At 38.3% G+C, this 15,952-nt stretch overlaps 1 protein-coding gene across 3 annotated transcripts in view; it reads right to left on the bottom strand.

Moving 5' to 3' along the window:
• Positions 1-15,681, bottom strand: part of CUNH21orf91 (chromosome unknown C21orf91 homolog) — a 29,194-nt gene extending 13,513 nt beyond the window's left edge. For all 3 annotated transcript variants that reach the window (XM_008072837.2, XM_008072836.2, XM_008072838.2), the window contains exon 1: positions 15,511-15,681. In XM_008072837.2, coding sequence (XP_008071028.1) covers positions 15,511-15,637 — 127 coding nt within the window. In that variant the 5' untranslated portion in view covers positions 15,638-15,681. The remainder of the gene's footprint in view (positions 1-15,510) is intronic.
• Positions 15,682-15,952: the final 271 nt, after the last annotated feature.

Raw genomic sequence — 15,952 nt, 5'->3', positions numbered from 1 at the left:
AGCAGCCCTCTAACCCTCCACTAGTTCCATTTTCCCCTAAAGGGCTTTAACTGAAAGCACTGACATGTATTCTAAAAAAAAGTTTGTGCATGAAATTGTCATAACAGACTCCTAAAAAGCCACTTAACTATAATATGATTGAGCTATCAGTTCTAAATATCCACCTACACACAGCATATATGAAGACATCAACTTCCAGCAAAACAAAAACAAATGTTTCTTTTTTTTTTTTTTGGAGTTGGAGTCTCACTCTGTCACCCAGATTGGAGTGCAGTGGCATGCTCCCGGCCACCGCAGCCTTGACTCGCTGGGCTCCAGCGATCCTTCTGCCTCAGCCTTCCAAGTAGCCAGGAACTACAAGCGCGCGCTACCACGCTCAGTTTATTTTTTATTTATTGTAGAGATGAGGTCTTGCCAAGTTGCCTGGGTGGGTCTCGAACCCATGGACTCAGGCAATTCACTTGCCTCAGACTCCCAAAGCGCTGGGATTACAGGCTGAGTCACCGAGCCCGGCAACACAAGTTTCTTAATGTTAGGTTTTTAAGATAAATGTTACTCAAACAAAAAATTGCCTTTAAAAAAAAGCCTTCATCAAAATAACCAGACGAATGGGGGCATACCATCATGACAAAGCAAATTTAGGGTCTGAAGGCAAGAAATATGATAACTCAATCTCTTTGTACTTCGTCTCCTAAACTGCTATCTGCCCTGTTAAGAAACTGATCTATTTTCTTACAAATAAGAAAAATAAAACGAAAAGCTGACCTACAACTATATATAAAACATCAGTTTTTCAACTCAACTTCTTTGCATATATCTGAATCAATGATTCTAAAATTCTAGTTAACTATTCCTTAAATAAATGTTTTATAACAGCATTAAAAAAATAAAGATATACCAGCTAATGAATTTGAGGCATTTTAAATTCAATTACCACTAGAGGTAATAAACAGTAAAAATTAAGGTTGACTTGAGAAACAATCACTGCAACTAACCAACTATTTGATAAGAAAAAACTAAAGCTGAAAACCAAAAATAACTGATTATATCACAGAATGCTATAAGATGTAAGAGATTAGATTTCAAAACAATGTGAACTACAAATACGTGGTATTATACCAATATACATCTTAGCTGATCTATACTTCAATCATATCCCTACCAGCATTTCTCTTAATGATACTACTATACACATAGACAAGGATAGGAAACTATTGTTAGGGTAACAACATATTTATTTATATTAATTTACTTATATGAATTCTATCTCAAGTTAGAGTTACTATCCTTAAATACTGGGGCTATCTGTCATAATTGCATCATAGTGACTCAACAGTAGAAATAGCCTTGATTTAGAAAAAGGGGTTAGAAAATTAAGACATGATAAAATTTTTCCGTAACGAAACCAAAAGTTTTTTTACATAAAAATGTTGGTTGCTACATCATGTGTATAACCTGACTTCATCTTTTATTTTTACACATATTTTTAAGAACAGGTCTCACTCTGTTGCCCAGGCTGGAGTGCAGTGGCACAATCACCATTCACTGCTGGGCTCAAGCAATCCTCCTTCCTCAGTCTCCAGAGTAGTTAAGACTACAGGCGTGTGCCACCACACCTGGCTAATCTTTTTTTTTTTTTCGTAGAGATGGGGTCTTGCTATACTGCCCAGGCTGGTCTTGTGCTCAAGAAATCCCCTGCCTTCACTTCTCAAAGTGCTGGGATTATAGGTGTGAACCACCACATCCAGTGCAGGGCATGATCACAGCTCACTACATCCTTGAACTCCTAGGTTCAGCCTCCCAAGTAGCTGGGACTATAGGCACCTGCCACCATGGCTAGGTAATTTTTTTTTTTTAAAGAGAAGAGGTCTCGCCAAGTTGCCCAGGCTGATCTCGAACCCCTGGGCTTAGGCAATTCTCTCACCTCCGCCTCCCCAAGTGCTGGGATTAGGCATGAGCTACCACACCTGGTTGATAAATATTTTATAGAGACTAGGTCTTGCTATATTGCCCAGGCTGGTCTCCAATTCCTGGGCTCAAGCAATCCTCCCACTTCAGCCTTCCAAAGGGCTGAGATTACAGGTGTGTGCTACGGTGCCTGGCCTTGATTTCATTTTTTAAACACAAATTGTTTAAACACAAAAATATTTTAAAAACACATTTACCCTGTCACCACATGCCCTACTGCAGAAGATTTAGAATAACACACCAAAAAATATTAAGAGATTAGTAACAGGTGGAATTATGAATCTTAAACATCTTTTTGCTTCCTGTATTCTGATTTTTCTTATAATAGGCATAATATATTTTTCATTGAAAAAAACACTTTATTTTGGGAAAAACAAAATCTTTTATCCTTTTAAGTAATAAAAATTGAAAACATTAAACAAAATCCTTGTAAAGAAATATATTTTAATTTGGGAAAGAATATAATGTTCTTTAGTCTAAGACAAATTAGATTTCAGGTATTATACTGCATGTTCTAATGAACTAAGTGAATTAAAAAAGATTAAGATACTAAAACAGTAAAAGATATGCAGTCCCAAAGCATTCTAAAATTCTGATTTTCTTTTTTTTTTAGATGGTAAGAATCTTCTGGGCCATTCTTTTGTTAAGCCTTGGCCCTGCCATGCTGAGTTCTGGCTGGGCCATGTTTTCCTAAGCTTTGACCCCCTCCCCTACCCTGGGGAGGTGAATCACCTCTCTCTCTTTCTCCAATTTACTTTCTAAATAAATTATATTTTCCAATTAAAAAAAAAGGATTTTCTTAGGCTAATGATGTATCTAGCAAAGAAAAGTAGTTAATACTAAAATGGAAGTAACTCCCTTCCCCCAAAGTAAAATCACAACCACAGTAGACTTTTGTCTGGTGATCCTTGTTGAAGAACCAAAGACTGCAAAGGGAGTGGAGGGATATCTTTAAAATAAGCAGAATCTATATCACTGATTGAAGAAAAACAAAGAAAACAAAACAACTGTGGTGAAAGGATTTGGTAACAGCAGCTACGTGAAGAAATAAAGGAAGCTAGCGCAGAAAACCCCACTGAAAACCACACCGCAAAAAGGTCAATTCAGGATAATTTCCAACCTCCTCAATGTACACAGAACACTAAATCATTGTTAATGGAGAAGCTGCATAACATACAAATCAATCACAGCAATATCTTCAGCAGTATCTCATTTTTTTCAGATGAAAATAAAACCCTCTAATATTTCAATTTAAATACTAACATTTGCATCACATGTTACATTTTCCTGTATTTATACAGAGTTCCTATATTGATCATTGTCCTCACCCTGTTGCCCCATCTTGTTACATTAGCAATAATGTTATTTATTATGTACTCCAAAAGTCAGGCAGTCGCATCTAAAAGGAAGAAAAGTAAATGATGTTCAGGACAGACAGCACTAGATAAGCAAGAGCAAAGAAGGGATACAGAAAGAACGGGAGGAACTAAGGGAGGAAGGTCATGACTGGCAGAGTGCCCTGGGGGTAATAAAAGATGAAAGGGGCCAGATAAACAGGTACCTGGGCATGAGACGTCTTACATGCCTAACTAGAACAAAATGGCAGAAATTCATCCAAGAGTTATAAGAAAATGAATGGCACGATCAGATATACTTTAATGACCCTTCTGGTGGTCCTGAGGAAGAAGAGCTGAAAGTGTGGAGTAGGGCTGGGGGAGAGGGTTTAAGTAACATAGGTAAGAAGAAATAATAGCCTGGACTAAGGCATAGCAGAGAAAATGACAAGTAGCGACTAGAATGGAGAATCAGCAGGACTGAGAGACAGACGATGGTGGGTGGGAGGACAGTATTGAGGGTGACACACCTGCTGACAGCCCACAGCCCGATCTGCCTTTGCAAACTGGAAAACCATCCCTGACAGGGCACACAGTAGAGCTTAGGCTAGTTCCAGTCCTAACTCATCACTGCACCTACACAGCTCCATATGACAACTCCCTAACGACCTGGTTCTTGGATCACCTGCATAAGAGTCAACCGGAATTCCTGTAAAAAAGGCAAATTGCTAGACTCAACCCTGGACCTCCAGTCAGTCAATCAAAATCTCTAGGAGATGGAGCCTGGAGTTCCTGTGAACTAAGGGTGAAGGAAATAGAAAATGCATATGCACATGGAAGGAGACAAACTTAGTTCAAGAAACTTAAGCTGAATACACCTGTAGAATATATACAAAGGGAGCTCCAGAAGGTAGGATAGATAAGTCTGGTCCTTAGAATAAAGTTTTGGGCTGGTGAGGTAAGTTTGTGGAGTTCCAGCTACTTTACCAGCTTACAGTGGTATAGAAGCCATGGTAGAAAACAAAACAAAACAAAACAAACACATAAGTGCAGTATGAGCAGACAGACAAAAACAGAATTCCAAGGGTGACCTATAGTAGGTAATGAACCTCAGAAAATGAAAAAAAAGTGGGTGGAATAAGAGGCCAGGATCCAGGGAGTTGAGCATTTCAATTTCAAGAAAGAGGGAAATTTTAAGTCAGACTTTGAAAAGTGCAAGGACATGAAACTGTATATTGCATTGATAGCCAGGAGTTCACTGGTGAAAGCAAAAGAGGCTGGCAAATTAGAAGGGGTTGAAGAACAAGTGGGAGAAGAGAAAGAAGAGACCCTGAATTAATACTCTTTCAAGAACTGTGTTTTAAGGGAAGGAGAGAAAAGGTTTTTTCCCTTTCTTTTAAATACAGGAGACATGAGTATTTCTGCTACTCCAATCATTCTTTTGGTCAATCTGCCAGGTTATGCAGAAGTTAACTGTAGGCTGGCAAGCTGGTGAGTCAGTAGAAAGTAAAACAAATGGAGGAGAGGGTAAATAGATAAACTCAGAAGAGTGGGAGGTAGAAAAGGCAGAGGCTGAAGAAGCATGAAATTAGACTTTCATATTCAGTCTCAATTATGAGTTTTTAATTTCTTTCCCTAGATACTATGACTGATATTTATCTAATACATTTCGTTCATAAATATGCTGGTAACTTAAAGCTGACTTTTCTGGAGAACGTTCTGATATGTAGGAATCATATTTTATCTACACTGTATTTATTCTACTTTGTAGTAGAAATACAGCTAAAAGGTTGATCATAATGAACTGAAAATCACCTGTTTTGCCAAATTAACATGGTCAAAATTATAAAGGATACTTTAATTATACATAATAGAAATGTTCTCAGGGTAAATACTAAGAAGCAATGTTTTAAGAATATAAGAAATTTAAAATATTTTTCATTGTCCAAAATATTTAAAGACGCTAAAGATTCTCTTTTATATTATTAAGATAGCAATACAAAGTGTGAATAGAAGAGTATTCTGTTATTTCTGAAATACTATCCCTACAAAAAACACAACCAAATTTCCTCAACATATAGGCTCTGTTTTCAAAATAGATTAGCAATTATTGTTCATTAAATTCATGGTAGATATTATCCCAGTCATCATGAGTTTTAGATATTTAAACATCAAAGTATATTTGTATAGCACTTTAAGAAATTAGAAGGTGCTTTTATTGTCTATTATACTTCATAATGGCAAATAATCTTGTATTACCTTCTAATATAATTTATTAGAAAAAATAATTTATTTTTTCTATTGTCTTTTTCCTCCTCTCAAGTAAGTCTCATGACGGCAGATTTATATTTGTTGGTTATCTGCCTCATCTCCAACTATCAGAACAATTTCTGACACATAGCAGTTGCTCAATTAATACTTACTGAACAAATGTGTTTCAAATTATGATGAACTCAACCATATAGCTCTCGAGATTAACATTAATGGGTACACAAATTATTATTCTGCCTTACTGTTATACAGTTGTGACAGCAATAGCAAAGAGTCACCAGAAATACAGTAGTTTAAAATTATTTGTAAACCAGACACTGGTCCCTTGTTAAAATGATAAATCTAAAGATCAGTGTTTAATGGGTTTACTCCCTTATCAAATTCCTTCCAAATAGTGTGCCACATTGAATTAGAATAATTTAAATCCACTTAGCTGGCTTGGTGGCTCAGCCTGTAATCCCACGCCTTTGGGAGGCTGAGGTGAGTGGACTGCCTGAGCCTGCGGGTTCGAGACCCGCCTGGGCAGACGAGACCTCATCTCAACAATAAATCAAAAAATTAGCTGGGCGTGGTAGCGTGCACCTGTAATTCCGGCTACTCGGAAGGCTGAGATAGAAGGATCGCTGGAGCCCAGCAGGTCAAGGCTGCGGTGGCCGAGAGCGGCCACTGCACTCCAGTCTGGGCGAGAGTGAGACTCCAACTCAAAAAAACAAACAAACAAAAAAATCCGCTCTAACTAGAACTATGGTTGGTAACATTTTAATAACTCTGCAACTTTACTAACATACTTTGATTTCAACCATTTATGCACTTTTCACATATTACCTTATTTGAAATTCATTTAATGTTCATTTTCTATATAATAATGTGAAGAGTATAGTAGTAAAATCACCTTCTAACCTCTGAAGTGCTATACAAATATAGCTGTTTTGTCTTTATAGTATATTCAGTAATAAACATTGGAAAATTTTTCTGAAGTTTAAAAAAATTCGTGAAGTGTCAACATGTGGACAATATTTCTAACTATATTCTAAATATTTCTACAATGTTCTATTGATATAAGTTTAATGCTCATTATCTTCTAAAATTCAGAAACTAGAAGCCTCTGTATAAACACTCCATTTCTTCTCTCTCAAGTTGTCCCAGGATCAGCTATTGAGGTTGACAAGCAGAAAGGAGATGGATTTCAGGCTCAGGGCCGATATCCTTACTTGTGCAGCACTGTCTGCTTTCATTCACTCATAATCCTATTCCCTCTTCTGGGAGAAAGACTACACAGGATAAGTATACTAGTTACATTATTTGGATAATTAGAAAGACAGAAAGCAGTGTTAGAACCATTACCTCACTACTAGCTGACATCTGCATGGTTTCATGGCAAATGTCAGTCTACACTCAACTTCCTTGACCATTCTGGGTAAGGACCAGAAACAGGCTGTCTTGGGTGTGTCCTTCATCTTCCCAGCCCCCCATCTCTCTGATCATCATCAATCCAGTTTAAGAGTTCTCAAAACTGTATTATCTCGGCAGGTTCTTGTTTGTTTAGATTACAATCTATATAAAAGAGAGCATCATCTCACTCTTTTAGGTCACCAGAAAGAAACATTTTTGGATATTTCACTGTGTGCTCACTCAGTGATATCATAGGTAGAAACTATTGAAAAATTAAGCATCTCTTAGGATGTTTAATTTCTAATATTGCCTAAAAGTTACTTAATAGCGCCCGAATTCCTAAGAGTCCACGTAACTTCCTACAGAAGCAGAAATTATTTAGGCACTTGAGTTTTAGATTCAGAAAGCTTGGGTTTGAAGTTCTAAGCTGTGTGATTTGGGACTAATTACCCAGATTCTCTACTCATTTTCCTTATTCATCAAATTTGGATAACACAGCAGCTACCTCATATAGTTGCATTAAGCATAAAATAATGATGTAATGTGCACAATATTTGACAATGATACCCAACTATTATCTAAATAAGAGACTTATCTAATACCATAAATCTCTTAAATATTTACTGAGCAAAAGTTGGACTGGCTTTTCCCAACTAGAGAGGGATATTTCACTTCCTCTAGAATAGAGGTAAATCTATCTTTGTCTTCCTTCTTCACCGGTCATTATTATTTACATGTAACAGAAAAATTAACTTTTATTTCTGGGCAGCAGGTTTCTCTTTATCAACTTGCCAGTAACAGTTATTATAAATTACTTCAACCATGAAATCTGTATTACTAAGAATAATTTTGACCTAAGTATTCAAGACTTTCAATCTAGATTTAATTTGCTTCCATATATCTCATAAACATCTGTTTTCATCTTTGTCAGAATATGGGGATGCTATTTTTATATATTCTAGTAAAGCCTTTTTATTTATAATTATGATATTCTAATTAATAGGATATTGTAGGTTGTGTATTGGACTTGTTTTCCACTTCAAATCACTGGCTTAGAAGACATTTTTATTAATGACTTAAAAAATACTCAGGATCATCCTTATGAGCATATACTCTGTTGCAGTGTCTAGAAATAGAGTTACAGTGTGTAAAATGAATCTAGAAACTTCCTTTATAAACACAGACCTGTCAATATCATTTGCTTTGTATTTGGGGCAAAATGTTTTTTATTCTCCTGATCAAATAAGATCATCAGATATCACTGTATTACTGACTATAGTGTATTATTCTTTTGACTATGAAACAAAGCTCTTCTACTATTAGTGAGATTTATAAAAATTTTAATAAACTCCAGAAAAATCTCATGAAAATCTGTGGATGGGCAGAAAAATAGCAGAAGAATTTTATTGTGGGTAAGTTCAAAGGAAAAAAAAACAAACTTAAATAAAACAGACTCTAATCCATGGCCTTAGAGAATTACAAGTGATGGGGGAAAGTGCATTAAACAAACATACGGCAAATTACTATAGTTATAAATTGTAACAAGTGCTCTGAAGAAAAGAATATTAGGGTTGGGTAGTGGTTGAGGAAAAAGGAGCTGTAAAGAGCAGGAAGGCTGCTTTGAGAAAGTAACTTTTTAAGAATTAGCACAGGCAGATTCTTTTTGTGGAGTTCCTTTGCATATATTTTAGCTAAGCATGCAGATCTTTGCTGTCTCCTTAATGCACTTTCAAATCCCATATTTTTGGTTGTAGGGATTTTTGGGGGGAGGAGTGGAGTGGTGAAAGAAATTCACTTACTTATTTTTTTCTTTCTGAAGTGAGATACGGGGTGGGAAGAATAATAGTTTAGCTTCAGACGTGCAGTTCAATGTATACACGGGTTATACAAGTGAAGATGTCTACAATGAGTCACATATATATATGTACAGCCTGAAGAAAGGGAAGGAGAGGAGGGGGGGAAGAAGGCAGGAAAGTAGGAGATGTGCTACTTATCAGCATACACAAGGTCATGAAAGACCAAGGGGAGTGAACAGGGCTGGCCTAGGACAGAACACATCAGCATTATTTAGGAAAAAAACGAAGAAGACTGCTAGGACTAATTAGAGGCAGTGGGAAAACCAGTGAGTGAGTGCTGCCACTATAGAGGGAGTGAGTGGTCTAGAATATAAACAATGTAAAGCTGGGGAAGGTCTAACAAAGATATGCCCATTTCCCACAGAGGTTAGTTATACAAGTTCTAACATCAGGAACCTAGATTTGGACCCATCTGTGTCTCTTACTATCCATGTGGCTTTACAGCAACTTTACTTGATTTCAGTGCCTTTGTTTCGTCACATATGAATGGGGATGTTACTTATTAGTTCTGACGGGAGATCTCTATAAATGTTAGCTACAATAAATGCTCAATTATATTTTAAAATAAAGTTGGGCATGGTGGCTCACGCCTGTAATCCCAGAACCTTGGGAGACTGAGGCAAGAGGAATGCCTGAGCCCATGAATTCGATACCAGCCTGGGCAACATGGTAAGACCTCGTCTCTACAATAAATCAAAAAAATTAGCTGGGTGTGGCAGCACACACTTGTGGTACCAGCTATCTGGAAGGCTGAAACGAAAGGATCACCTGAGCCCGGCAGATTGAGGCTGCGGTGGCTGTGAGCATGCCACTGCACTGCAGCCTGGGAGAGAGTGAGACTCCCACTCAAAAAAAAAAAAAAAGTTTATGAAGGGTTTATAAGGGTTTCCAATCTGCCTATTTATCTCTACAGGCATTTTAGCAAAAGACATTCACTAAATAGGACAAAGTAAATTTTAATCACTTCCTATTGAAAACTTAGATGGGCATATACCTCTGGCCAAAGTGACAGAATAATAATAATGCATATAAGTAATGTGCCCAGGGTCACACAGTAAACAGGAATTTTAATTCAGTCAGTGTGGCTCTGTAGTATGTATCCTCACCTAGTGTTTCTGAATCTCAAAGGCAAAGACTTAGGGACCTGTGATCCTAATCACTATCCTTCAATTACTCAGCAGCTTCATTCTGAGCAACAAAAGCAAACAAAATTATGTTTGCTCCATTGCTTATCCTGCCAAATATTCTTCCTGGATCCAATGGCAACAACTGGAGTTAAGCCTTCTGAATCAGATTCCGGCACAATAATTTCAAAATTAAGAAGTAAAAACATGAAGCTGTTCCTACCGGTAGCATTTGGGAACCAGTACGACAGTATTAACTTAGGTATCTCAAGGAAACACCAACTAGTAAATGGCAAGGTCAAAATTCAAGACCTGGCCCATATGTTTAATCACCAGAGCAAATGTGGAGCAGTAGCAGATGTGTTTAGCTATAGAAAAACAATCTTCCCTATAAAGGTAATGAAGGTAGAAATTGGCCGGGCTTGGTGGCTCAGCCTGTAATCCCAGCACCCTGGGAGGCTGAGGTGAGTGGACTGCCTGAGCCCGGGGTTTGAGACCAGCCCGGGCAACTTGGCGAGACCTCGTCACTACAATAAATCAAAAATTAGCCAGGCGTGGTAGTGCATGCCTGTGGTTCTGGCTACTTGGAAGGCTGAGGTGGAAGAATTGCAGGAACCCAGCAGGTCGATGCTGGAGTGGCTGTGAGCGTGCCACTGCACTCCACTTGGGAGATGAAATGAGACTTTGACTCCGGGGGAAAAACAACAAAAAAAGTCACATTAGGTTTTATACTCAAAAGTGCAACTTTTAGTTAGTATGTGATATTTACCATTAAGGGCCAGGAAACAAGAGAAGAAGGCTACTGCCAGATTGAGTTGGCAGTTTATAACTTCCCTAACACAAGTAGTAGGTTCTCTTCATTTAATTGAAAAGATGGTGTGTCAGATACAGGACACACAATGAGTGATAAATCTCAAACAATAAGTGACCAGTTCCAACTCCCAAACTAAAGATTTAATACTGAGATTCCAATCGGCCCCAACTACTGACACTATATGAATATTTTTTGGGCAAAGACAGAGTCAAGAAACAGTAACATTAAAAGTGGGCATTGGATTCACCAATGACTTAACAAAGAGAAAATACCTACAGATTGTTCTTGCAGGAAAGATTATCAACAGCTGAAACTGAGTCTGTTTGAGAAAGGTTCCTGGAAAGAACAACTAATTATAGGGGAAAGAAGTCCAAGATGGACTACACAGAGATGGACTATCCCAGAACTATCAACTATCAAGATAAACTCACACAGAAAACTTTGCTTGGTACAGACTGAATACCCCTTATCCCAAATGCTTGAGACCAGAGTGTTCTAAATGTTTGTATTATTACTGGCTGAGTATCCCAAATCCAAAAATCTGAACTCCAAAATGTTCCAATGAGCATTTCTTTTGAGCGTCATGTCAGTGCTCAAAAAGTTGCAGATTTTGGATGTGGGATGTAGGATCAGGGCTAGTCTTATTTAAAAAAAAAAAAAAATTTTAGCAGGGTGCAAGGTGACACAAGTAATCCCAGCTACTTGTGAGGCTGAGGTGGGAGGGTTGCTTGAGCCCAGGAGTTTGAAGGGCAACATAGCAAAACTTCATCTATTTACAAAAAACAAACAAAAAAATCTAAGTTATTATAAGCTAAGCAAGTTTTGAAGAAAAAAGGTTTTGTCTTATAGAAAAGGAAGCAAGTTTCACTATTAAAGGCAGGGAGAAATGCTCTAAAAATTGGCTGCACAGTATTTTGGCATAAAATGAAAACAAATAGCTTGAAGTAACTGTCTGGAGCCCTGGATTTCTTCTCAAGTCTCATTTCTGTCTTTGTTACATCATAGTTGAGTTTCGTTACTGGATCCTAACCATCCTAGGCCGCCTTCCTCTCTGCCTCAATAGCTTAGGGAATAATGGTGATTTGGTCATTAAATATTCTTAGAGATTTCGGCACAATGAACTAGGCACCCCTTTCCTTTTAATTATTGTAAAGTTACAGAAAAAGCCAACTGGGAGCCATGTCCAGAATACAAAATCTGTCCAACAAGATTAGATTGTCTTTTGTTATTTGTCTTTCTTCCCTTGCCTTCATTTTAAACAGCCTTTAAACAAGAGGCCAGTTGATTAAGGAGCCCAGTGCTGATTTGATGTAAGCAACAATCCAAAAAGTATGTATTATTTTTGTTTACTACAAATGTGTAGACTCAAAACTAGCCTGTTTGTTATTATTCCTCAAGAGAATTTACTAGTAAGAAGGCATATTTTTCTCCTCTCAGAAAAAAGTAGAGGGCTTTAAAGTGAATTTAGCAATCTAAGCTAAGAAATTGGATAACATCAAGATTACCAGAACACAAAAAAATTATACCAAAACTCATAAAGTTAAATGCCATTTTTTTTTTGTTTTTTTTTTTTTGAGTTGGAGTCTCACTCTGTCGCCCAGACTGGAGTGCAGTGGCCGCTCCCGGCCACCGCAGCCTCGACCTGCTGGGCTCCAGCGATCCTTCCACCTCAGCCTTCCAAGTAGCCAGAATTATAGGCAAGCGCTACCACGCCCGGCTGATGTTTTGATTTATTGTAGAGATGAGGTCTCGCTGCCCAGGCGGGTCTCAAACCCGCGGGCTCAGGCAATCCACTCACCTCAGCCTCCCAAAGGCGCGGGATTACAGGCTGAGCCACCGAGCCCGGCTTTAAATGTCATTTTTTAAAAGTCCCTCTTCAGTCAATGCATTTTTGTTGCTGTGAGTAGCAGCTTGGGGAAAAAAAAAGTCCCTCTTACCTTCTAGTCTATTGACTGGCATTGTGCTGGGAATTTGGTAGTGAAAAGTTTTTAAAAGGATTACTGACATAGACAAAGAATATACCTTGTTATTCTTCTGGCATGTGATTATTTTATTATTACTTTTTTCCCACTGAATTTTAAAGACATGTATACTAATATAAAAACTGAAGTTTTGTGGAATTCAGGGTACTCATTTTCCTCTTTTCTACGTCACATTAGGTGGCTCAGTCTGTAATTCCAACACTATGATAATCTTTTAATATTAAATTATACAAATGGTTGTAACACACTAGCTCCTCATTGTAGTAAAAATGAAAATGTATGAGAGCTGATAACTGACACCAGATAAATTGAGAAGAAATTATTTTCCCCAGAGGTTAAATTGGCATTTTAATATAAAAAACCTTAAGTATACGTAGAGTATTAAATGAAATAATTGTAATTCAAATTGGAAATTGTTGTTTAAATTGAAGACAAGTAATATTTCGAAAACACAGGACTTACGCAACGTTAGAGATACTGCCAGAGCTAATACGTTTAAGCAGAAGAATGTTTGTATATTCTCTATATCATGATTGAGAACTAGTTTAAAAGATATATTTTAAAAAACTAGAAAAATGATTTTATAAAAATTTAAGTTTCTGTAAAAAGAATCTATCACTGCATGACTTCCACTAATGAAGCAGGAAGCACTGGTTAGAAAAAGTTGGCTGACTAACAGTAAAGACAACCAAGCAGGAGTCAGGAGAAAAGGTCTCTAACATCAGTCCTATCAATTAAAATAACTATTGACAGCAGATCGATGGAATTAAGGTCACATATACTAGAATGAGATTGCTAGGCTTCAAAGCCTGGGACTATCAATTATTAGCAGTATGACTTCAAAGTGCATTTCTTAGATCTCCAAGGTTCAGTTCTACCACATTTAAAATGGATAATGATAGTCGTCATCCCAGAGCTATTTCGAGCCAACTAAGATAATCCACATAAGGGGCTTGGGGCTTAGCACACAGTACCTGGCACGTAACAACCGCCTGCCATCACTACTACAGCAACTCTGAGGAGCCTGGCCCTGTTTCCTTAAACATAAAATACACGGTTTGGACTGGATAATTTCTAATGTCTTTGCACTGTAGAATTAAAATTCTACAATGTATCAGAATATGCATAGAGCCTCTATTTCCAAAGAATGTAAGTTTAGAGCTTTCACTCTAGCATGATTAAGGACAGTAATTTACATACAGAAGAATCATACTTTTTTTTTTGAGTTGGAGTCTCACTCTGTCTCCCAGACTGGAGTGCAGTGGCCGCTCCCAGCCACCGCAGCCTCGACCTGCTGGGCTCCGGCGATCCTTCTGCCTCAGCCTTCCGAGTAGCCGGAATTACAGGCATGCGCTACCACGCCTGGCTGATTTTTTTTGATTTATTGTAAGATGAGGTCTCGCTGCCCAGGCGGGTCTCGAACCCACGGGCTCAGGCAATCCACTCACCTCAGCCTCCCAAGGCGCGGGATTACAGGTTGAGCCACCGAGCCCGGCTAGAATCATACTTTTAAGTTATTCTTTTTGTAGAGACAAGGTCTTGCTATGTTGCCCAGGCTGGACTTGAACTCCTAGGCTCAAGCAATCCTCCCACCTCAGCCTCTCAAGTAGCTGGGATTACAGGAGCGTATCATCATTCTGGCTAAGTCATCCTTTTGAAATTAGTTATAATCGGTACATTTATTAAAGCCAAAGTCACAAGTATTCCATGCAACCCACAGGAAATCCACAATCTTCCATCACACACTATTCAGTGACGATAATTTCTGAATAACAAGTCCTAACAGGAAATTCAGGGTATATAATCCTAAAGCTTTTTTTAAAAACTATAAGAACATTTCATATCCCTACTTAGTAAATAGAAAAAATAAATATCATGAACATTTAAAAATATATAATCTAGGGAAAAGAAAATGCTATTTTGAAACTGTTCAAAATTGAAAGGTCTAATAAAGTCTCTCTACTCTATGTTACAATTCAAAATTCAAAATACAGGCAAAGTTTTTTTTTTCAAAAATATTGAGTTTCCTTTTAGTGTAACTCATAAATATCTTAAGTCAGAGTTTTCATATGACAACATCAAGATTAAGAAAACATATTCCACACGTTTTGTTTCTTGGAAACAAACTACTGATAATCAGACACAGCAACTGCATCCCAACCCACAATACATTCAGTAAGACTTTTTAAAATATTTTGAGTTTTCTTCATCTCTCTTAGAGATACCATTTAAAAAATTCAAAAACCTTTTTAGTCTTTAAAAACTACTGACCAAAGGTTATCTAAAAATTTTAAAACATTTTTCCAGATACTAAGACAGTATTTATTGGTGGGAAGAGCAGAGGCTACCCTCACTCAAGTAATTGGGTGATAGGCCCGAAGGAATACAATGGCATCGCCCATCCACACAAACCACCAAGTTACTTCTTAATATGAAAAACACCTATCTGTTAAAATCTGGCAATCTAGTGACCTCTCAAACCAGGAAACATGTTGACCAGTCAACACTCATACTTCACTTCTACAGTAGTAGCAAAAACTGGGTTAGTACTGTGGGTGTTTAAAAAAAAAAAGATTTCTCTTAAACTCAACACTGTATTCACTGCAGCTTCATCTCCAGAAATCCTCATTTTTCACGATCTCTCCACGCTCAGCACAATTTCCAACCATTCAAGACATTTTAATTGTACCCTGCAGCCAGCACGGCATAGCTGTGTCGAGTTTTTGCCATTAAAAAAAAAAAAAATCAAGAACTATGCTGTGTCCTTACCCTCAATATTTAGCTCGAAACAAATGTGGCAGAAGGAGAGCGTCTCTTGGTCGGTTCCCAGCTTACACACACTGCAAACGTTGTCATCATTCAAATCAATGTTTACAAACTGCTCCTCTCCGTTCATAGTGCCCCTAGGAGGAAACAGAAAGGGAGAGTCGCACCGTTCCGGGAACTTGCCACGGCGGAGGGCAATCTCGGGAACTTCCAGGCAAAGACGGGCATGCCGATCGTGCATCGAAAACGAGCAGCGCCATACCCGCCCGAGACACAAAGCGGGTCGCAGGCGACACTGCGCCCGTCTTTCCGTCCCGCGGGGCCCCTGGCGGAGGGGTCTGAAGGAAAGCGCCGCGCGCGCGCGCCCCCTCCGGCCCGACCTCGAACCCCCAGGCGGGGCGCGCGGCAGCGAGGCCTTCCAGCTGCCGGGCTCCGTCCCAGGACT

The sequence above is a fragment of the Carlito syrichta genome, unplaced genomic scaffold (assembly GCF_000164805.1).
Source record: "Carlito syrichta isolate Samal-C Ts95f unplaced genomic scaffold, Tarsius_syrichta-2.0.1 Scaffold315466, whole genome shotgun sequence".
Taxonomy (NCBI): Eukaryota; Metazoa; Chordata; class Mammalia; order Primates; family Tarsiidae; genus Carlito; species Carlito syrichta.
Note: the sequence above shows the minus strand (reverse complement) of the source record. Positions and strands in the feature narration are given on the sequence as shown.